Consider the following 19,061-nt stretch of genomic DNA (forward strand, 5'->3'; position numbering starts at 1 on the left):
TGATGGCACTGTTTGCATGGGAGTGCATATCCTAACTTTCACAACAGAAAAATAAATATAGGTGCATTAGTATTGGTCACGCAAACGGGCAAAAATGTGTGGAAAATCCACCCACTTATAATGTTTCCTCGACACCCTCAGTCAGGCTCTTGACAGATTGACTTGTGGAGGTGTTGATGCACTTGTGCACTCTGCAGGCACATCTCATGCATATGCACAGACAAGACAAAGACAAGACAAAAAATGGTGCAGTGGGTAGCACTGCAAGGAGGTCCTGGTAGCACTGCAAGGAGGTCCTGGGTTCGAATCCCAGTCGGCCGGGGCCTCTCTGTGTGGAGTTTGCATGTTCTCCCCGTGTTCGCGTGGGTTTCCTCCGGGTACTCCAGTTTCCTCCCACAGTCCAAAGACATGCAGGTTGGGCTGATTGGAGAGTCTAAATTGCCCGTAGGTATGAGTGTGTGAGTGAATGGTGTATGTGCCCTGTGATGGACTGGCGACCTGTCCAGGGTGTATTCCTGCCTTTCGCCCAATGTATGCTGGGATAGGCTCCAGCCCCCCGCGACCCTGTTCTGTTCAGGATAAGCGGGTTAAGATAATTGATGAATGGATCTATTTTGTTTAAATTTGCCTTCAATTTTCTTAAAATATGAAGTATGAAGTACAGGGATGGTAAATATATGCAGTAAGATACAAATTGAAAACATTTTACAGCAGGTTTTCTGTGCTCTTGGACGGAAGAAATGATTGTAGTAAAAGTTTATTCTAGAAACGTGCACCATGCATATTAGTAATGGGTGGACTATTTAACGGTTACATTTAAACTGTAAAAATGGTGCTACATATAGCCTGCTTAAACTATAATATTAGCCAACATCATCTCAACGGAGAACGGCTTTAATGAGTCGTGCCATGGCCAGTTAATGCTCTTTGCTGGTGGACCCACTCCTTTGGCAGAGTGCTGTGTCTTATTCTTTTGAGTGCCACAGAGCTGCTGTTTTTTTAGTGTTAATGTGTTTCTGTAATGGAGCCAGAAGGGTGAAACTGTTACTTGGCATCTTGTCCAGGGTGCTTTCTTTTTTCTTTTTTTAAATCTTTATATAGAAGTGTTGAGGGAGCTTTCTTTACTTTTAACGTGTATGCACTGAAATGCAGTTTTATACGTTATGGTGGCTACCAGTAGCCTATGGTTTAGTGGCTAAGGTGTTGAATAAAAGCATCCGTTAAAGCTGCTAGTTTCTTTGTGTGGAATGTGCTCGATCCTCCCAGGAGATGAAATTAGATTAGAATTATTAGATTCAATATTTTAAATTTTACATAAAAAAATTTTTCGTGCTAACTGCGCGTGCTAACTGCGCGTGCTAACTGCGCGTGCTAACTGCGCGTGCTAACTGTGCGTGCTCCCCGCTCCCTCTCAGGCCCTTGCGGCCCCCCTGAGCCCAAACGAGAGCCTGCTCCGCTACCTGACCCTGCCGCAGGACAACGACCTGGCCATCGATCTGCGGCAGACCGCCGTGGTCATCATGGCACACCTGGACCGGCTGGCCGCGCCTTGCAGCCCCCCACAGTGCAGCTCGCCCACCTCGCACAAGGTACTGCACCCCACCGACCACAGGGGGCGCTGTTACTGAGAACTGTCCCACCCTGAATGATACGAGACCTGGGTCAAATACATCATAGTTTTGATTCAAATGCTTTCTTATGTGTTACTGGGCTTGTCTGGTGGATGCGAGCCTGTGAAATACTTTCAAAAAGTGCCAGCCTTCCTCAGGGCCTCTTGGTTGGCTCTGTTGCACCAAGCAAGATCGAGCACAAAAAAGCATTTGAATCCAAAACGATTTCGTATTTGTCCCCAGTCTAACACACACACACAAATATACTTGCTCATACTCACACACGTCTACTCACTCACTGATACACTTACACACTACGTACTCTTACACACACACTCTCCAAACTCACAGGATATCCAAAAGAGTGTTACACCTGCCTGCATAGGGCGCTGTCTCCATCCAGGAGTGCCTCTGGCTCCCTCTGCCAGCAGATACTCATTGCCCAAAATGCACTGCACACCTTGTTTCACTGTGCTTCCTGGAGAAGGGTTCCTGTATTGGCTGATCAGATGTTTAAAATAATAAAATAACTGTGTATTTGTTTCTTTGGAACCATTTTTGTACTTTGGTGTAATATGTACTTGATTAAATGCACATTGATGAAAGGTTGATGTGATGTTTGAGGTTATGTGAGCCATGTTGTATGTGTGAGTGTATTTATTTGTTGGTGCTTACCCTGTCTCTCTTCTCTTTCTCTGCGCTCCGGAAGGATCATGGGAATATGCAGGTAACTCAAACTTCCTTTCCGTGGCTGTCTCAAGTGTTCCATTAGTCCCTTATAAAGTGGACTAACTAGGGTGTCAGCCAGTTGCTAGAAACTGGCTATGTGAACGACTGATCTTGACTCCTGTAGCAGAGCCAGTCCCAATGCCCACATTTCCACAGTCAGGCCGGCTAGGTTGAGCCAAAAGCTTGAGTGAGTTCCTGCCTAAATCTTCATGCCAAAGACTCACACTGCTGGCCCAGGGTCTTGGTCCATTGTTGCCCTAAATTGCTGCTAACTCAACACCTAATTTGTGTTAACATTGTACTCCTGTTGATTTTTAACTTTCCTATTTTTATAACCAGCTATCTCTTATAACCCTGCCCTTAACCATGACTGCGTCCATATACCCTGAGTGACCCAGTGACCATGGGCGTTAGAAGGACCAAAAGTGCAAGACTATTGAGAATGTTTGACTGAAGGACCACCAGTACTGCTAAGTGGCTTTTGGCAGGCACTAGCTCTCCCAGAGTTCTGGCAAATTGCCCTACCCCTCAGGATGACCTACTTTCTCAAACTGCTTGTGTGCCCTAAAGTCTTTCACCTTACTGTCAATTACGGTTACTCCTACTTGCAATTCTGTGCTGTCTTGCCATTAAATAGAAAATCTGCTTTGCTAGCCAACTAACATCAAGTGTCTTCATTTAGTCTGGCAATGGTGTTCTTTTATTGCTCCGAAGTCTACGTGACAGGCAAACCGCATTTGTGACGTTTTTCAAATTCACGCAATACTGTCCGTGTTAACATTGTATATATTCCAATCCACTTTGGAATGAACATGAACATCGTCCATCACACATATCAAGCAATGTATTACTATGACCTACCGCATTGCGGATAGCGCTGTCTTTTGGACTAGACTGCCCATTTTAGCGACTGAGTCGGTCATCTTGAGCAGGTAAGTCAGTTTGTGAGGACAATGGTGGTCAGCACGACTGTGGAAATGTGACCTGCCTTTCCCCCCGGGCACAGCCTGTTCCATGCTTTGTGGCCTTCTGAGGCATGTCCTTATTAAAAACACATTCAGAACTTTACAGGAGGACTTGGAGCGGGTGGGGGAGGGGCAGCAGAGTTAATCATATTTAATATGGTCTGCTTTCCCAATGAGATGCGTTTAGCTGGCCATCTGGAATCCTCCCAGCTGTGGGGGAAGAGAATTGGAGGATGTCATCCTTGTGTGTGTGTAATTTGACCTTGTGTGTGTGTGTGTGTGTGTGTGTGTGTGTGTGTGTGTGTGTGTGTTTCTATACATATGTGTGTGTCTGAATGTCTCTGTACATATGTGTCTGTCTGTGTGTCTCTGTACCAGCATGTCTGTATGTGCATCTGTGTCTGTTGGGGGGTGCTTTCTGCCTAGTAGACGAATACTCCATTACATATCGTTTGTAAACTGGAGAAAAATGTGACTAGTCTACTTATAGTGCGAGTGTGAGCGCGAGCGAGCGTCCTGTATATGAAAGATGGCATGCTGCCACAACACTGATTCTGTAAATCATGTATTGGAGTATTGGAACAGCAAGGCCAATTCCTTAGTTTTTGCAATACAGAGACGAGAGTTCAGAATTTCAGCTTTTTCAACATTGGCTCAGGCGGTAAGAGCAGTCGTCTGGCAGTCGGAGGGTTGCCGGTTCGATTCCCCCCCTGGGTGTGAGTATGTGTATGAATGGGTGAATGAGAAGCATCAGTTGTACAGCGCTTTGCATAAAGGTGCTATATAAACGCCAGCCATTTACCATTTACTTCGAACTTAGCACCTTTGGTATCAGACCACCCAATTTTTAGGTGAGCAAAAGTATTGGAATAGAGAGTATTTGAGTTGGCAGACAAAATGTTTTCGTAGACTTCTGAATTCATCCTGCTACTACCATCATAACTTACATCATCAGTACAGATTAGAGAGCCAACTCCAGAAGCAGCCATGCAAGCCCAACTCATGACACTTCCTCTACTGCACTTCACAGATAAATGTGTATGTTTTGGATAACGAGCAGATCCCTTCTTTCTCTACACTTTGGCCTTTCAATCACTTAGGTTGAGGTTGATCTTGGTCTTCATCAGTCTGGTTTGCTTTCTCACTGAGGAATGTCCAGCTGGCCATCTAGAATCTTCCCAGCTGTGGGGGAGAAAAATTGGAGGAAGTCATTCTTGAATTTGTGCAGTAATTTGACCTTTTGTCTGTGTGTCTCTGTACATATGTGTGTGTCTGTATGTGCATCTATATCTGTGTTGGGGGTGCTTTCCCGGAGCTAAAAAAAGCAAAAAGAAATAAAGGAATGCTCTTTAACAGCTCTCTTGATCTTGGTATTCTAGGGATGTGCTACTGTAACTCTGTACTTTTTTCCAACATTTGGGGTTGAGATAAAAAGATGAACATGAGACAAGAGTTCAGAATTTCGGCTATTATTTCCTGGTATTTATACTTCGATGTGTTCTATTTAGAGCTCATGTTGATTGATATCAGACCATCCAGTTTTTAGGTGAGCAAAAGTATTGGAACAGAGAGTATTTAAGTAAATGAAAGTAAATAACACTTAATATTTGATAGCATATCCCTTGCTTGCAATAACTGCATCAAGCCTGCAACCCATTGACATCTCCAAACCGTTGCATTTTTCTTTTGTGATGCTTTCCCAGGCTTTTACTGCAGCCTCTTTCATTTATTGTTTGTTTTGGGGTTTTTTTTCCCTTCAGGAAAATGCATGCTCAATTGGGTTAAGGTCTGGTGATTGACTTGGCAAGTCTAAAATTTCTCCTTAATGAAGTTCGTTGTTGTGCTGGCAGTATGTTTTTGGTCATTGTCTTGCATAATGAAGTTCCTCCCAAGTAGTTTGGATGCATTTTTCCATAAATTGGATGACAGAATGTTTTTGTAGACTTCTGAATTCATCCTGCTGCTACGGTGATGAGTTGCATCATCAGTACAGGACAGCCTTGATCTAGTGGTATTCCAGTGACGTAGTACTGTAACTCTGCATTTTTTTTCCAGAAATGCAAGAGTTCTGTTTGTGAACTGGTGAGAAATGTGACTATTTATAGTGAGAGTGTGAGTGTGAGTGTGTGTGTGTCCTGTATATGATTATTACTTTCTTCCATTCGACTCTTAAATGTAGCTGGAATTCCTATTCTCATTTCTGCTGCTGTATTGCCATGTTCACAACTGTTACTTTGGCTCAAGTGTAAAGAATGTATTATACTTGTACATTATTATCCAGAGTTACTTACAAAAGTGCATGTGTAAAGGCATATGCCAAAGCGCACACCTAGAAATGAATCATGCTGCAGATGTGGTCATTCTTTGTCATGCAGTGCAGTTTGACCGTTTACATATATTTTAGCAGTCTCCTTAACATAGAACCCTCTCCGAAGGCCTTTGCCAAAGTATAAATGCCAAACATCATGTGAAACATTGTCGCATGGCATTTGTGGAAAGCGGTGTGCGACAAGAAAATAGGCTTTAGGCGGAGAAACTGAGGCCAAGTTTGCCTGGTTGTCATGTAAAATATCTGGTAATATGACCATTCTTTTGAATGCTCTGCTGAGACCTGGCTCGCTCTGACTCCCCCTCCCAGGGCACTCTGCAGGAGGTGATTGGCTGGGGTCTGCTCGGCTGGAAGCTCCACGCCAATGTGAATGGGCCGGTCCAGTGCAAGGCCCTAGCCAACCTGGGGGTCACCCAGATCGTCTGCTCCGAGAAGGGCTTTCTGATCCTGTCCCGAAGCGGAGCCGTGTACACTCAGAACTACAAGAGCACCACTCTGGTAACGTAGTCCAATACGACTGCTCTTCTGCCTTTCAGCGGAATATATCATCTGTCTACAAAAGCTCTCACTCCCTTCTGCTTGTGTTTTTCTTTTAACCTTTTAATCTGGTTGTGTTCCTCTGAGGAAAAATAGACCTTTATTGAAAAGAAAGACCTGGTTTTCCATGAATAGCAGCAGTTCTGCTTGAGTAGCTTAACTTATCTTAGCTGTCGGTCTGTGGGTGGAGAGCCCTGGTTCACATCCAAGATGGCAGGTGGGATGAGATTGCTGTGCAATTAAGTGATTTAATTACTTTATAAACTGGCAGACTCTGAGGGCCGAACCCCCCCCTTGGGCCTGGGTTGGGCACCCAGGCAGTTTAAAATGGCCCGCCTGGTTCTTAGCGATGGGTGGGTCTTCTCCTGTTTCAGGCTCCGCTGCTGGTGCAAGCCCTGTCTTCGAGAAAGATCACAAAGATATCGGCACACCCGGACGGACAGCACTACCTGGCACTGTCGGCCAATGGGGAGGTCTTCTCCTGGGGCTGCGGGGACGGAGGCCGGCTGGGACATGGGGACACCACGTAAGCTTATGTTGATCCATTCAATAAACGTGCTATCAAGATTGGTGTTGTGTTATAATGTTTTCACCAGGTCATGTGTAGGCTATGGAATACCACGGCTTGCCACTTTGTACCAGACCTTATACATAATTGTTTTGGGTTCATAGACTTTTCTGTGTTTACTGAACTTGTCTGGTGTATTGGAACCTATGGAACTCTCTCAAAAAGTGATGTCTTCTGGTCCACTTGGTTGGCTCGGTTGCACCAGGCAAGATCAGTCGAGCCCAGAAAAGTATTTGAATCCAAAACAATTACGTATGTCACCCAGGTCTGCTTCTCCGCTCCCAGTCAGTTTGGTGTGCTGTGGTGAGATGTGGAGGTAATGGTAGGTTCTTCCCCCCCTTCCTACCCGTTTAGGTACCTGGAGGAACCCGCCATGATCACGGCCTTCACAGGGAAACCGACGGGGAAACATGTTGTCCACATCGCCTGCGGAAGCACTTACAGCGCAGCCATCACCGCCGACGGAGAGCTGTACACCTGGGGGCGGGGAAACTACGGCCGGCTGGGACACGGTAACTCTGCCAGAAGCTCTGCTGATGTTGCATACAGCATACACACCACGAGCCACTCAACTTACCACGAGTGTAAGGTCAAAGACTGTAGCCACCATGAGTGTGAGGTCAAAGACTAGCCACCATACAATGACTGTTGCCACCATACAAAGACTGTAGCCACCATGAGTGTAATGTCAAAGACTAGCCATCATACAAAGACTGTAGCCACCATGAGGCTTTGCTGTAAATTTTACCTTTAAGTACAGTAGAAGAGGTAATTTACAAAATGTTTTACTCGTTTTGACATATCTGTTGATATTTTGACCTTGAACTTGACAGAATTTGAATACGTATGATTCACCGTGCTAGAGGTACAGAAGTACCATAAGTACACGTTGTACTATTCAGTGCTTTTCTCTCCATTTAAGACCCTTCGGCATGCGTCTGATGCGAGTGACATGGCTCTGTGCAATCCTGTCACCATTTAATCCAATCCCAAGCCACTCCTTATTGCATCTGACCCGGTCACTTCAGCAATTCTGAGGAGGTTGACCGCTCCCGTTCGGGAAGACGGGTGCAGAACGGTCGCAGTGTCCCGAGTGTCTCATCCTGCTTGCTTCCCACACATAGGCTCCAGCGAGGACCAGACCACACCCATGCTGGTGACGGCGCTGAAGGGGCTGAAAGTGGTGGACGTGGCGTGCGGGAGTGGAGACGCGCAGACGCTGGCCGTCACGGAGAACGGTGGGTGAAGCCACAGTTAGGTTTGTTTTCGGAGTTTCAGGGTTTGGCTCGGTGCCTGTCCCTCGGTTTTTGGGGGAACTGGGTCAGTCGTGCCTAATGTGTATTCGAGTTCAGCTGGAGGAGCACTCGCTGAATACAGTGTTCACTATTTCACTGATGAACAGTTTAAAATGTTTCAGGTTTTTTATTTAATAAACAAAGTAACAGTTGTGAACAAGGCAATACAGCAGCAGAAATGAGAATAGGAATTCCAGCTACATTTAAGAGTTGAATGGAAGAAAGTAATAATCAAAACCAATGCATAACCTTCATCTGGGTTTTCTATATAGTTCTGATTTTGTTTATATAGTGGGCTGAAGACTTTTCCTAGAGAGGAATTGCAGCAACAAACACCCTCAAACCACAACACTGTTTATCCATCCCCCTTCTCTGTGAACACACTTACGTTGACCCCACACCATTGGCTGTGGCAATTGGAACAGATTTTCAACCAATCAGCTTGAATTATTGTACATTGTTGTGGTACAGTGACAGTCCGTCATCTGTACATTTTGAAACTCCAATTTAAGGACTATAAACACAGACAGAGGGTTAGTCAACATGTCAGTTAGCCTTTTTCAATGATAGGAAGGGGTTTGCAATGGTCTTGTAACAATGTTTTAACACAAAAATCTTCTTTGTCCACTGCCTTTTCAGGCATTAGTGAACAGAAAAAAGTGTGAAACTGTGGTGGGGAAAAAATTATTTCCAAAGCACTCATGCCAATTAAAAAAACCTTTGCTGATGTCGTGGCTCGACAGCCTTTCAGAAGAGTTTGAGTTTGTGCACCTTGGCTAACATTTGCCTTGAGCACAGGTCCGGTGTGGTTTTGTGGGATCATCCTTGCCTAATCATGGCCCATCCCCTCCCCTCCTCTCCTCTCCTATCCAGGTCAGGTGTGGTCGTGGGGGGACGGAGACTACGGGAAGCTGGGGCGGGGAGGCAGCGATGGCTGCAAGACGCCAAAACTGGTGGAGAAGCTGCAGGACCTGGACATCGTCAAGGTGTGCTGCGGGAGCCAGTTCTCCGTGGCGTTGACCAAAGACGGGCAGGTGTACACCTGGGGAAAGGGGGACAACCAGCGGCTCGGACACGGCACAGATGAGCATGTCCGCTACCCCAAACTGCTGGACAGTTTGCAAGGTGAGTGACCATGGTGTAGGGATCAGCAACTTCAGAGCCGAGACCTGCCAGTTTTCCACCCTCCCTTTGCCTGAGAGTCAGGTGTGAAGTCTGGCTAACCAGTAGCAGCATTACCTGGGAGAGAAGAAAACCTGGATCGATGATTCACACTTTTGTGAGTATTTCATAGGTTCCAATACACCAGACAAGTTCAGGTAAAGCATAGAAAAGTATTTGAATCCGAAACCAATGACCTATTTGACCTAATTCTGCTGCTGATAGAATGTGCGATATTGTCTTCTTGTGAGCAGGAAAGAAGGTGGTGGACATTGCCGTAGGGTCCACACACTGCCTGGCCCTGACGGACGAGGGGGAGGTCCACAGCTGGGGCAGCAACGACAAGCTGCAGCACTTTGACACGCTGTTCTCCAACAAGAAGCAGCCCAAAGCCCTGCCGGGGCTCAACTCCAAACACATCGTGGGCATCGCCTGCGGCCCCGGACAGGTTAGTGCGACAGAAGCTTCTAGTTCCTTTTTCTCTGCTGACCCTGCCAACGTGATTTTATTTGCTCGGTTGAACTTGATCTTGTGGCAAGGTCATTAAAATAAGTAAAGGGAGAAAATATGACTGCAGGATACAAGCAAAAATCCATTTAAAGTAATGACTCCTTTATATATTTTTTATATCAGTATAAAAATGCCTGTTCCTTCCCTCACTATTTAGCCTCGTCTCTAACATACCAGTGTATGGTGTGTAATACAGGGTATTCTTAATACATTTTAGAGATTTTAATAAAATACATTTTGCATTCTTCAAAAATAACGATGAATGGTAAATATAACGGGGATGGTAACATCGGGAGATTGTTAGTGGTGTGAAAATTGGTGACTGGAGAGGGCCCATGTGTTTTGTTAAAAAAAGGGGGCCCCGAGCAGTAGTTTTTAAGGGGGGCCCAGGATTCCTAGCTACGGCCCTGACAGGGATTACCATTCTTTCGGTCTTCTTGGTCTTTACATTGTTACACGGTGACCCAAAGAGTTTTTGGCTGTCCCTCCCCTCACCCCTCAAATATTCACGGCATTGCTGGCATGGCATTGCCGTGCACTGCATTGCTCATGGCAAAGGCATGCAAACTTCTCCGTCGCACAAGCCCATGATGATATCAGAAAGCAGACCACAGGGACGAGCTTGTGTTTTCCATTGTGGGTGGCGCTGCCTATCTAAGCCTTGGGCTTTGCACTGATGCATCTTCCTCATCAGTTTATTCAAGTAATCATAGCTATGTAGCATTATGTAATTAAAGTAAAACTTTACAACACGGCTTCTTTTAGTTCATTGGTGACCTGTCTGATTTGTCATTTTGGCTTTTCTGTCGGTAAAGGTTTGTCAGTGATAAGCTTCAAGCCTTGAACACTTGGCCTTACTGTTAGCGTGCTGCTTGCTGCCTCATCCAGGTTTTTGTGACCAGATGAAGGCTACATAGCCAAAACACTCTGGCACTTTAGTGTATTATTTGTTCTGTTTGGGACTAGCTAACCATCCTTCTATTTCCTTGAGCTAAGTTGGGAAAAACCCAACATTTTATTTCCTCAATTCTTTGAGGTGCACTGTGGCTTTCCATAATTTCTTAACTCTCAGTCCCAAGAGTGCGATATGCCACTTTCGATTTTATACCTTTTCAACCAGTCAAAATGACTGCTGTGCTATTGTTTTGAGCCCCTGTTGAAACCCTACTAAATTTTCTCAACTTTATCAATTTTCTCAACCAAAGCCAAAACGCCTTGGGATTTTGGTGGAGCCACTTCATATTGGGTGTGGGACTGAAAAGGTTAAGTAAGGTTCCCCTCTACTCGAACGCCTTTTATTGTCTGAAACTTTATCTGAAATTTGCTGTTTTGCTTTTGCCTGTCAGGGCAGGTTTTGCCGTTATTGAGGGCGTGATGATAAAGTTGTCTCTGATGAAGGATGGCTGCTGAAGTCACACCCTCATGCCAGACCTGGGTCAAACACTTCATTTTTTGTTTTTTGGGAAACACTTCTGTGCTCACTTTGATCTTGCCTGGTGCAGTTCAACAAACCAAGAGGATCGGAAGATGGGATTTGCACTTTTTGAGAGTACTTCATAGCTTCCAATACTCCGGAGAAGCTCAGTAAAACAGCAAGTATTTGAATCCAAAACCATTACATATTTGACCCAGGTCTGACTCATGCCACTTCCACCACTACATGCCCCTGAAGTCACACCCTCACACACAACCCGCATTCTAACGCACCGTGCCTCGCCCGCAGAACTTCGCCTGGTCCTCGTGCTCCGAGTGGTCGGTGGGCCAGCGCGTGCCCTTCGTGGTGGACGTGTGCCCCATGACGTTCGAGCAGCTGGACCTGCTCCTGCGCCAGGTGAGCGAGGGCATGGAGGGCAGCTCCGACTGGCCCCCCCCGCAGGAGAAGGAGTGCATGGTGGTGGCCACGCTTAACCTGCTCCGGCTACAGGTGGGTACGCTAGCTCCCCCGTCCCCTTCCCCGTCCCCGTCCCAAACTGTATTATATTGTATTATGTCCTGAGTCTTCATCTTCACTGTTCCTGTGATCAACAGAGGTGGAAAGTCCAGGTTCAGGAAGTAAAAGTCCTCCCCAGTATTTTGTTCCAATCTCCTTGATTTGCTAATTAGCACAATTCTTTAGCCAGGAGCTAGAGCTAATGAGCCAAATCAAGGTCATGGGTGGAAGAAAGACATGGCAGGACAGGACTTTCCACTGACACCTGGACTTTCCACCTCTGGTTGTCAAGTGCAACTTTCTGACAGTTTGCTATTTTACTTGAATGCAGTTCATTTTGCAACTGAGCCTGTCCTGAAATCCCTGTAACTGTGTCTAGGGAGAACTCCCTCAGTGTCATTTAGCCTCATCTAAAACCTTTGGAGCAGTGGTCCTCACTCCTGGTCCTGGAGAGCCGCTGGGTCCAGCACTCTCTGCAGCTCTCCTGGACCAGGAGTGAGGACCACTGCTTTGGTGGAATGGGACTCAATGGGGGGAGCACGTTCTCCTCTGAGTAGTGTTGCCAGGAAGAAAATTGGCTGCACTCCATCACCAATAGCTCATGAGAAAAGCTGAGCCAAAACAGTAATTTGTGATGAATGGCTGTAATAATTTAAGACATTTTCAGTAGGACAATTAAATAAAACCTTTTTGAAGATTATTCAGTGGAAGAGTTCATCCAACTTATCTCCTTATCATTTCTCCATGTTGCAGACAGGAAGGAAATGTGTTTTTGTATTGCTTTTGAGTAAAACCACTTTGACACAGCTTTTCCAGTGACTTATTTTATGCAGTGAAGTAACTGTCAGGGTTGTTCCAAGGGTTTTCATTCAATTCATTGTCGGTTTCTGAGGGAATAGGAAGTGTATTGATTTAATTAAGTGGCATTTTTGCAGAATGTTCTGAGAGTCTGGATGGTACACGTCCAGTTTCTCCCCTCAAGCCTAACGATGCTCCTCTGAGCTCAGCTGTGCTGCGTTTTGTGAATTATTAATTCCATATCCTGTTTTTTCCTCAACTGACCCAATTTGGAGTGGCGTTCTTGGCTTGAGCGCCCTAGTTTATTACAGTCCTTTGGGGTTTAAGTTTGTATTGGATGGAGCGAGAGTTCATCTCATGTACTGAGTCAATGTGACAACAGAGTAGTGTTTGGCTTATGTTAGTCCTGTGTTTGTAAGTTTTATTTTGCATACGTTAGCATTGTGGTGCATTTGCAGCTAAGTGGCATTTGGTTTATGTTAGTGCTGTACAGTGTTTGTGAGTACATGGTGTTTGGATTAAGTTAGCACTGCAGTGTTTTTTGAGAAAGTGGTGTTTGGCATGTGCTTGCATTGCGGTATGTTTGTAACAAAGTGGCGTTGGACGCACATTAGTGTTGTGCCATTTGTCATGTCGTTGCGCGGTGTTGGTCATGCATTACCACTGCAATTTCACACAGGTTAGCCTTATGTAGCATTCGCATATTGACGGTAAAAAATGCTGTAACGTGTGTTAATATGGAACAGGTGATGACTGCATCTGTTTTAGCTACAGAGCATGGCGCTAAACATCATGTAAACCTTGCTCTGGCGATTTGATGGGATAGATTTATTATTTTGAAAAGGCACTTGGTACTATACAAGTGTGAATGAGGAAGGACTCGACTCATTCTCTCATTAATTTAACGTTACCTTTGTTGGAAAATAGACATGAGGCGCTCAAAGTCTCATGTTGATTTCACGTTGCTTCAAAAAAAATAAAAAAAAATAAATAAATAAATAAAAATGTTTGTCCCGCCAATACAGAACAGCGGCAACAGCTGGGAAAATTAAGCAGTTGGCGGAAGGTTCTGTCGCTGTCTCATTCAAATACATTCCATATTCGGTTTGCCGTTGACAACCTACTGCTGACAGCGCTGTTTCATGTTGTTGCACGGTGTTTGGCATACCTTATCACTGGGTTTTGTTTGTCGGCCAGTGGAATTTGACACATGCTAGCGCTGCGGTGCTTGGCGTACGAGTTGCTTTCGGAGCCGTTTGTCGGTGTTTCCTTGTCCGTGTGTGACGTGGACTCTGTGTGCTCTCCCGCGGCAGCTCCACGCTGCCATCAGTAACCAGGTGGACCCTGAGGAGCTGGACCTGGGCCTGGGCAGTGTGCTGCTGAACAGCCTGAAGCAGACGGTGGTGACGCTGGCCAGCAACGCCGGGGTGCTCAACAGCGTGCAGTCAGCTGCCCAGGCGGTGCTGCAGAGCGGCTGGTCTGTGCTGCTGCCCACCGCCGAGGAGAGGGCCCGAGCGCTGTCCTCACTCCTCCCCAGTGCAGGTGAGAGGGGGGGCACGCCCTGAACAAAACCCACACACGCAAACCCCACACACGCCCTGAACAAACCCCACACACGCAAACCCCACACACGCCCTGAACAAACCCCACACACACCCTGAACAAACCCCACAAGCACAAACCCTACAAGCACCCAGGACATAGTGTGCACAAGGCCAACGCACACCCTGCACAAACCCCACACATGCCCAGGACATGCCCTGCACAAACCCCACACATGCCCAGGACATGCCCTGCACAAACCCAACACGCACAAACCCCACACGCACAAACCCCACAAGCACCCAGGACATGCCCTGCACAAACCCAACACACACAAACCCCACACGCACCCAGGACATGCCCTGCACAAACCCAACACACACCCTGCTCAAACCCCACACACGCCCAGGACACGCCCTGCACAAGCCCAACACACGCAGAAACCCCACACACGCCCAGGACACGCCCTGCACAAACCCAGCACACGCCCAGGACACGCCCTGCACAAACCCAACACACGCCCAGGACATGCCCTGCACAAACCCAACACACGCCCTGCACAAACCCAACACGCCCAGGACATGCCCTGCACAAACCCAACACACGCCCAGGACATGCCCTGCACAAACCCAACACACGCCCAGGACATGCCCTGCACAAACCCAACACACGCCCAGGACATGCCCTGCACAAATCCAACACACTCACAAGACATGCGCTGAATGAACCCAACGCGAACCCAACGCGAACCCAACGCGAACCCAACACGAACCCAACGCGAACCCAACGCGAACCCAACGCGAACCCAACGCGAACCCAACGCGTACCCAACGCGTACCCAACGCGTACCCAACGCGTACCCAACGCGTACCCAACGCGTACCCAACGCGAACCCAACGCGTACCCAACGCGTACCCAACGCGTACCCAACGCGTACCCAACGCGTACCCAACGCGTACCCAACGCGTACCCAGCGCCTTGCAAACGTTACTGCCCAGAACAGGGTTGTATGAGAGACATGTTGAATCTCATTGATGTGGAGTCTGTGTCCGTGTCCCCCCCCCGCTCAGTGTCTGGGAACGAGATGAGCGTCAGTCCCGGAAGACGCTTCATGATCGACCTGCTGGTCAGCAGCCTGATGGCCGATGGAGGTCTGGAGTCAGCCCTGAATGCAGCCATTACAGCTGAGATACAGGTCAGTGCGGTTCATTCGCCACACCCTTGCACGGTCTGCAGAAAACAAAAAATAAGCCAATCTCAACATGTATTTTAGTCCTAAATTTACACTTAATATCTTACTTCTATTACTTTCTTTGCTATATAAGACAAAATAATTGCCTGTCAGGTGAGACTGTTGTTCGATTTTAAATGTATCCTTGACAAGCAAAAGGTAACCGAAAACAAGCACATGATCAATTTTTTTTCCATTTTCTCATTTTTACATTTATTTATATATAGTTTCCTAGTTGCCCAGGCTCCCTTGAAATAGTTATCTTTGTCTCATTGGATAAACAAAGGATAAATTAAAGATCAGAAAATCAGCCTTGTCCCTCTTGCTCTGGTGATAAAAGCGGTTCCTAATTGGGCAACGCAGTTTGATGATTGTTTGATGTCTGAAGTTGGCCCTGAATGGTGCCATCGCTGAGATACAGGTCTCTGTTTTTAATCCACGGGGCCCTCCTGCTTTTCCTACTCCTGCCTCATTTGTAATTCATTGCTTCACGGCACTCACTTTATTTCTTAAGGCCAGTCTGACAGAAGCATCATGTTGTATTTCTTTGTCTTTTGCGCTACGACTGTTCAAAAGAGATTTGATTTTCTCCAGAGAATAGAGAGGGGGAAAATAACTCTAGGTTTTTGTTTTTGAGAGGTTTTGTACTATTGCATGTTTGTTGGATTAATCTCCCCACTCTACGTACAATATGCCCTTGACCAAAGAGTGATCAGAGAACAGTTCAGGCAGTGCCTGTCAGTGCCTTGTGAACTAGATATGGCTGTAAGAGAACAGTACAGGCAGTGCCTGTCAGTGCCTTGTGAACTAGATATGGCTGGAGACAACTGATACTTCATGCAAATTGTACCTTATGTGACCCAAGTTCTGTAGTTGGTACTATGACCTTTGGTATCCATTTATTCTGTCACTTTGGATAAACAATTAATGTAATGTAATTATTGCTACTACGGATGGCAGTTGGGGCACAACACAAATTTAATTCCCCCCTAATGGCTCGTTCTACTCGGGTTCCTCAGGACATTGAAGCCAAAAAGGAGGCCCAGAAGGAGAAGGAGATTGACGAGCAGGAGGCCAACGCCTCCACCCTGCAGAGGAGCAGGACCCCGCTTGACAAAGACCTCATAAACACGGGGATCTATGAGTCTGCGGGGAAGCAGAGCCTGCCCCTGGTGCAGCTGGTGCAGCAGCTGCTGAGGTAGAACACCCTGAGCTTGATCATCTTGTTCTGAATAATATCTCTGTGGGGGTTTTGGGTATGCACGTGTGTTTTGGTTTTGGGTATTTGCATGTTTGTGTTCGTAGGTGTGAGAATATGCATGCGGTTCTGCATTTATAGGGCAGTCCGTGCATACACAACTCTGGGCCTCGTTGACAAACTGCAATAACACACTCCGACGGCAATGAAAACCCTTTCAAGATTGGATACTGAAAGCTTTCTTATCCCTGCAGTTAGGAAGCTATTGCATAAACCAGACTAATCTGAAGCATCTGAGAAGCCAACGGTCCAATTACTTATGGTCCCTTAAAATGGGGGACTATGTATAAAAAGGGATGCAATTTCTACACGGGTCACCAGATATGGACTTTAACCTCATATTCTTTGTCTCATTTGAAATCCAATGTGCTGGAGTAGAGAACCAAAAGAACAGAAATTGTACCACTGTCCAAGACTTACAGACTGCACTGTATTTGTGCATCTATTTTGTCTTACACTAAAGTTAGGTTATGGACAAAAGAGCTCTGATCCTGGATCAGCACTTCTGCTGATGCTTTATGAATGCATACTCTGATCTAGGATCAGTTTGTCATCTTGGCTCATTATGGGTGAAGGTAGGATGTGGGCAGGGGAACCCTGATCTGAGGTCAACCCTCCTCTGTATCTCCAGGAACATCGCTTCACAGACCATCGCGAGGCTGAAGGATGTGGCCAGGAAGATCTCCAGCTGCCTTGACGCTGAGCATGTGGGCAAGGAGCGCTCTGCCTCCCTGGACCTGCTCCTCCGATTCCAGAGGCTTCTGGTCAGCAAGCTGTACCTGGGCGTCAACGGCCCGGAGGTCGTCAACGGATACAGTGAGCCCAGCCGCAGCTGCTATACTTTACTTGGTAACACTTTACTTGAACCACTCGCCATAAGGCTGACGTAACTTGGTCAAACACAAGACATAACAGCTGTCACAAGATGGCCTCGGTGGATCAAAGCTGTTTTGGCGACGCACCAACAGCTTATTAGGGTCATAATGTTTTGGCTCATCTGTGTAAAACTGTCATACTTTTATCAGTAAATGTTATTACCAATGGTACCGTCATAAGATGCACAGGTAAAGGTATTATGTCAGTTTTATGTCATTTGACAACCGGTCATCATCTGTGATGCCATCTTTTGACAGTGGTTGTGTTATGTTAGCCTTATGGCGAGGCGTTCAAATGAAGTGTTTCATACAAAGGCTACTAATATACAACAAAACATTTTCATGTAACAATTGTTGCAGCTTTCTTAGTTGGCAGCTGATAGTACCTTTATTTTGTCTAGCACCAGAAGATGAACTGCAATATTGCCTGGGTAGATTGTAGGAAAGGAGCAGTCAGTTTATTCACAAAAAATGTTTTGCATTGCTTATTTGCTTCCATTACTTCCTACCAGTATGAACGAGTCACCGGGCAGAGAGCTCACCTTTTAGAATAATCAAAATGGCTTGGTTGGTGTTTTATACGAGGAGCCCTACAGTGAAAGCTCCTTTTGTTCATAACCTTGCTGACGGAGCATTAAGGAGGCCCTTCTCTGCTGATATGAGCTGCTTCTCTGGCTTTTGTCCTTGGGCGGGTGATAACTTCACCGCTGATTAAAAAGGGTTCCTGTCAGTTCAAAAGAGGCATGATTTTGGTGACAAGGTGGAACCCATCGCCCTTTGTCATCATAAAAGGCTGTCCTGTTCACTCTCACAAAGCCGTCTCTTTATACTCGATGAAAGAAATTGCCCTCCATTCATTCGTTGTGGTTGTCAGGGAATCTGCGATTGTTCGTCCTTTGGCAATTTTAAATGGATCTCCGGAAATGATGCCAGATCGTTGAGCGCATGCAATGTGTTCCAGTGTGCTTCCTGCCGATAGCTTTGGTCTGATACACACCTGGGTCAAATGCATAATTGTTTTGAATTAAAATACTTTTCTGTGCTCAATTGTCAAGAGACCAAGAGGACCAGAAGGTGGTCAGTATTTCATAAGGTTCCAATACATCAGACAAGCTCATTAAAGTGTTCTGGTCTGATACCTGTAGGTGTGAGCAAATTGCCTTTCAACCTAGCTAGGCTCTCCATTTACCAACACACTAGCATCTACCCCAAGTGTATTTACATATGCTACCTGACCTGGCTAGGCGATCCATACATTGTCGTCTGCTTAAAATAATAATGACAAATAAGTATTTCAAAAATATCAGTGCCGTATTTACTTTCAGCTCATTTTCACTTTGTGTTTTGGTTCCATCTGCTAATGGTAATGAGAAATCAAAACCTCCATTTTCTAATATGTGGACCTGGGGCAGGGGCATCCATTACAGCTGGCTGTCCGTTGAAGTGATAAAGTGAGCAGTTTCATAAATACTGTCATTTTAAGATGCGTTTTGTTTTTTATTTAGTTTTTTACATGTCAGATGCCTATGTTATACATCAGATTCCCAATATTATACCGCCTTATTCTGCCTATGAAGTCAATTTGAAATCAATCAATCAATCTGAAATCTGAATCTGTTCTAGTTGACTTGCACTGCAAAAAAAAATTCTCAAGTGGAAAATATTAGCTTCTCTTAAGTTAGTGTTTGTTCAATGTTTCTTCTTCTGTTGACAAATCTTCACA

The 19,061-nt window shown here is 46.0% G+C and overlaps 1 protein-coding gene across 6 annotated transcripts in view; it reads left to right on the forward strand.

Annotated features, from left to right (window-relative positions):
* The window catches only part of herc2 (HECT and RLD domain containing E3 ubiquitin protein ligase 2), a 118,817-nt gene that overhangs the window by 21,553 nt on the left and 78,203 nt on the right, over positions 1 to 19,061 (forward strand). For all 6 annotated transcript variants that reach the window (XM_061235994.1, XM_061235993.1, XM_061235995.1 and 3 more), the window contains exons 10-22: positions 1,416 to 1,589; positions 2,320 to 2,337; positions 5,943 to 6,131; positions 6,545 to 6,696; positions 7,093 to 7,250; positions 7,863 to 7,976; positions 8,907 to 9,158; positions 9,449 to 9,642; positions 11,428 to 11,628; positions 13,746 to 13,974; positions 15,045 to 15,169; positions 16,225 to 16,403; positions 17,095 to 17,279. In XM_061235994.1, coding sequence (XP_061091978.1) covers positions 1,416 to 1,589; positions 2,320 to 2,337; positions 5,943 to 6,131; positions 6,545 to 6,696; positions 7,093 to 7,250; positions 7,863 to 7,976; positions 8,907 to 9,158; positions 9,449 to 9,642; positions 11,428 to 11,628; positions 13,746 to 13,974; positions 15,045 to 15,169; positions 16,225 to 16,403; positions 17,095 to 17,279 — 2,170 coding nt within the window. The remainder of the gene's footprint in view (positions 1 to 1,415; positions 1,590 to 2,319; positions 2,338 to 5,942; positions 6,132 to 6,544; positions 6,697 to 7,092; positions 7,251 to 7,862; positions 7,977 to 8,906; positions 9,159 to 9,448; positions 9,643 to 11,427; positions 11,629 to 13,745; positions 13,975 to 15,044; positions 15,170 to 16,224; positions 16,404 to 17,094; positions 17,280 to 19,061) is intronic.

This window comes from Conger conger, chromosome 3 (assembly GCF_963514075.1).
Source record: "Conger conger chromosome 3, fConCon1.1, whole genome shotgun sequence".
Lineage (NCBI taxonomy): Eukaryota > Metazoa > Chordata > Actinopteri > Anguilliformes > Congridae > Conger > Conger conger.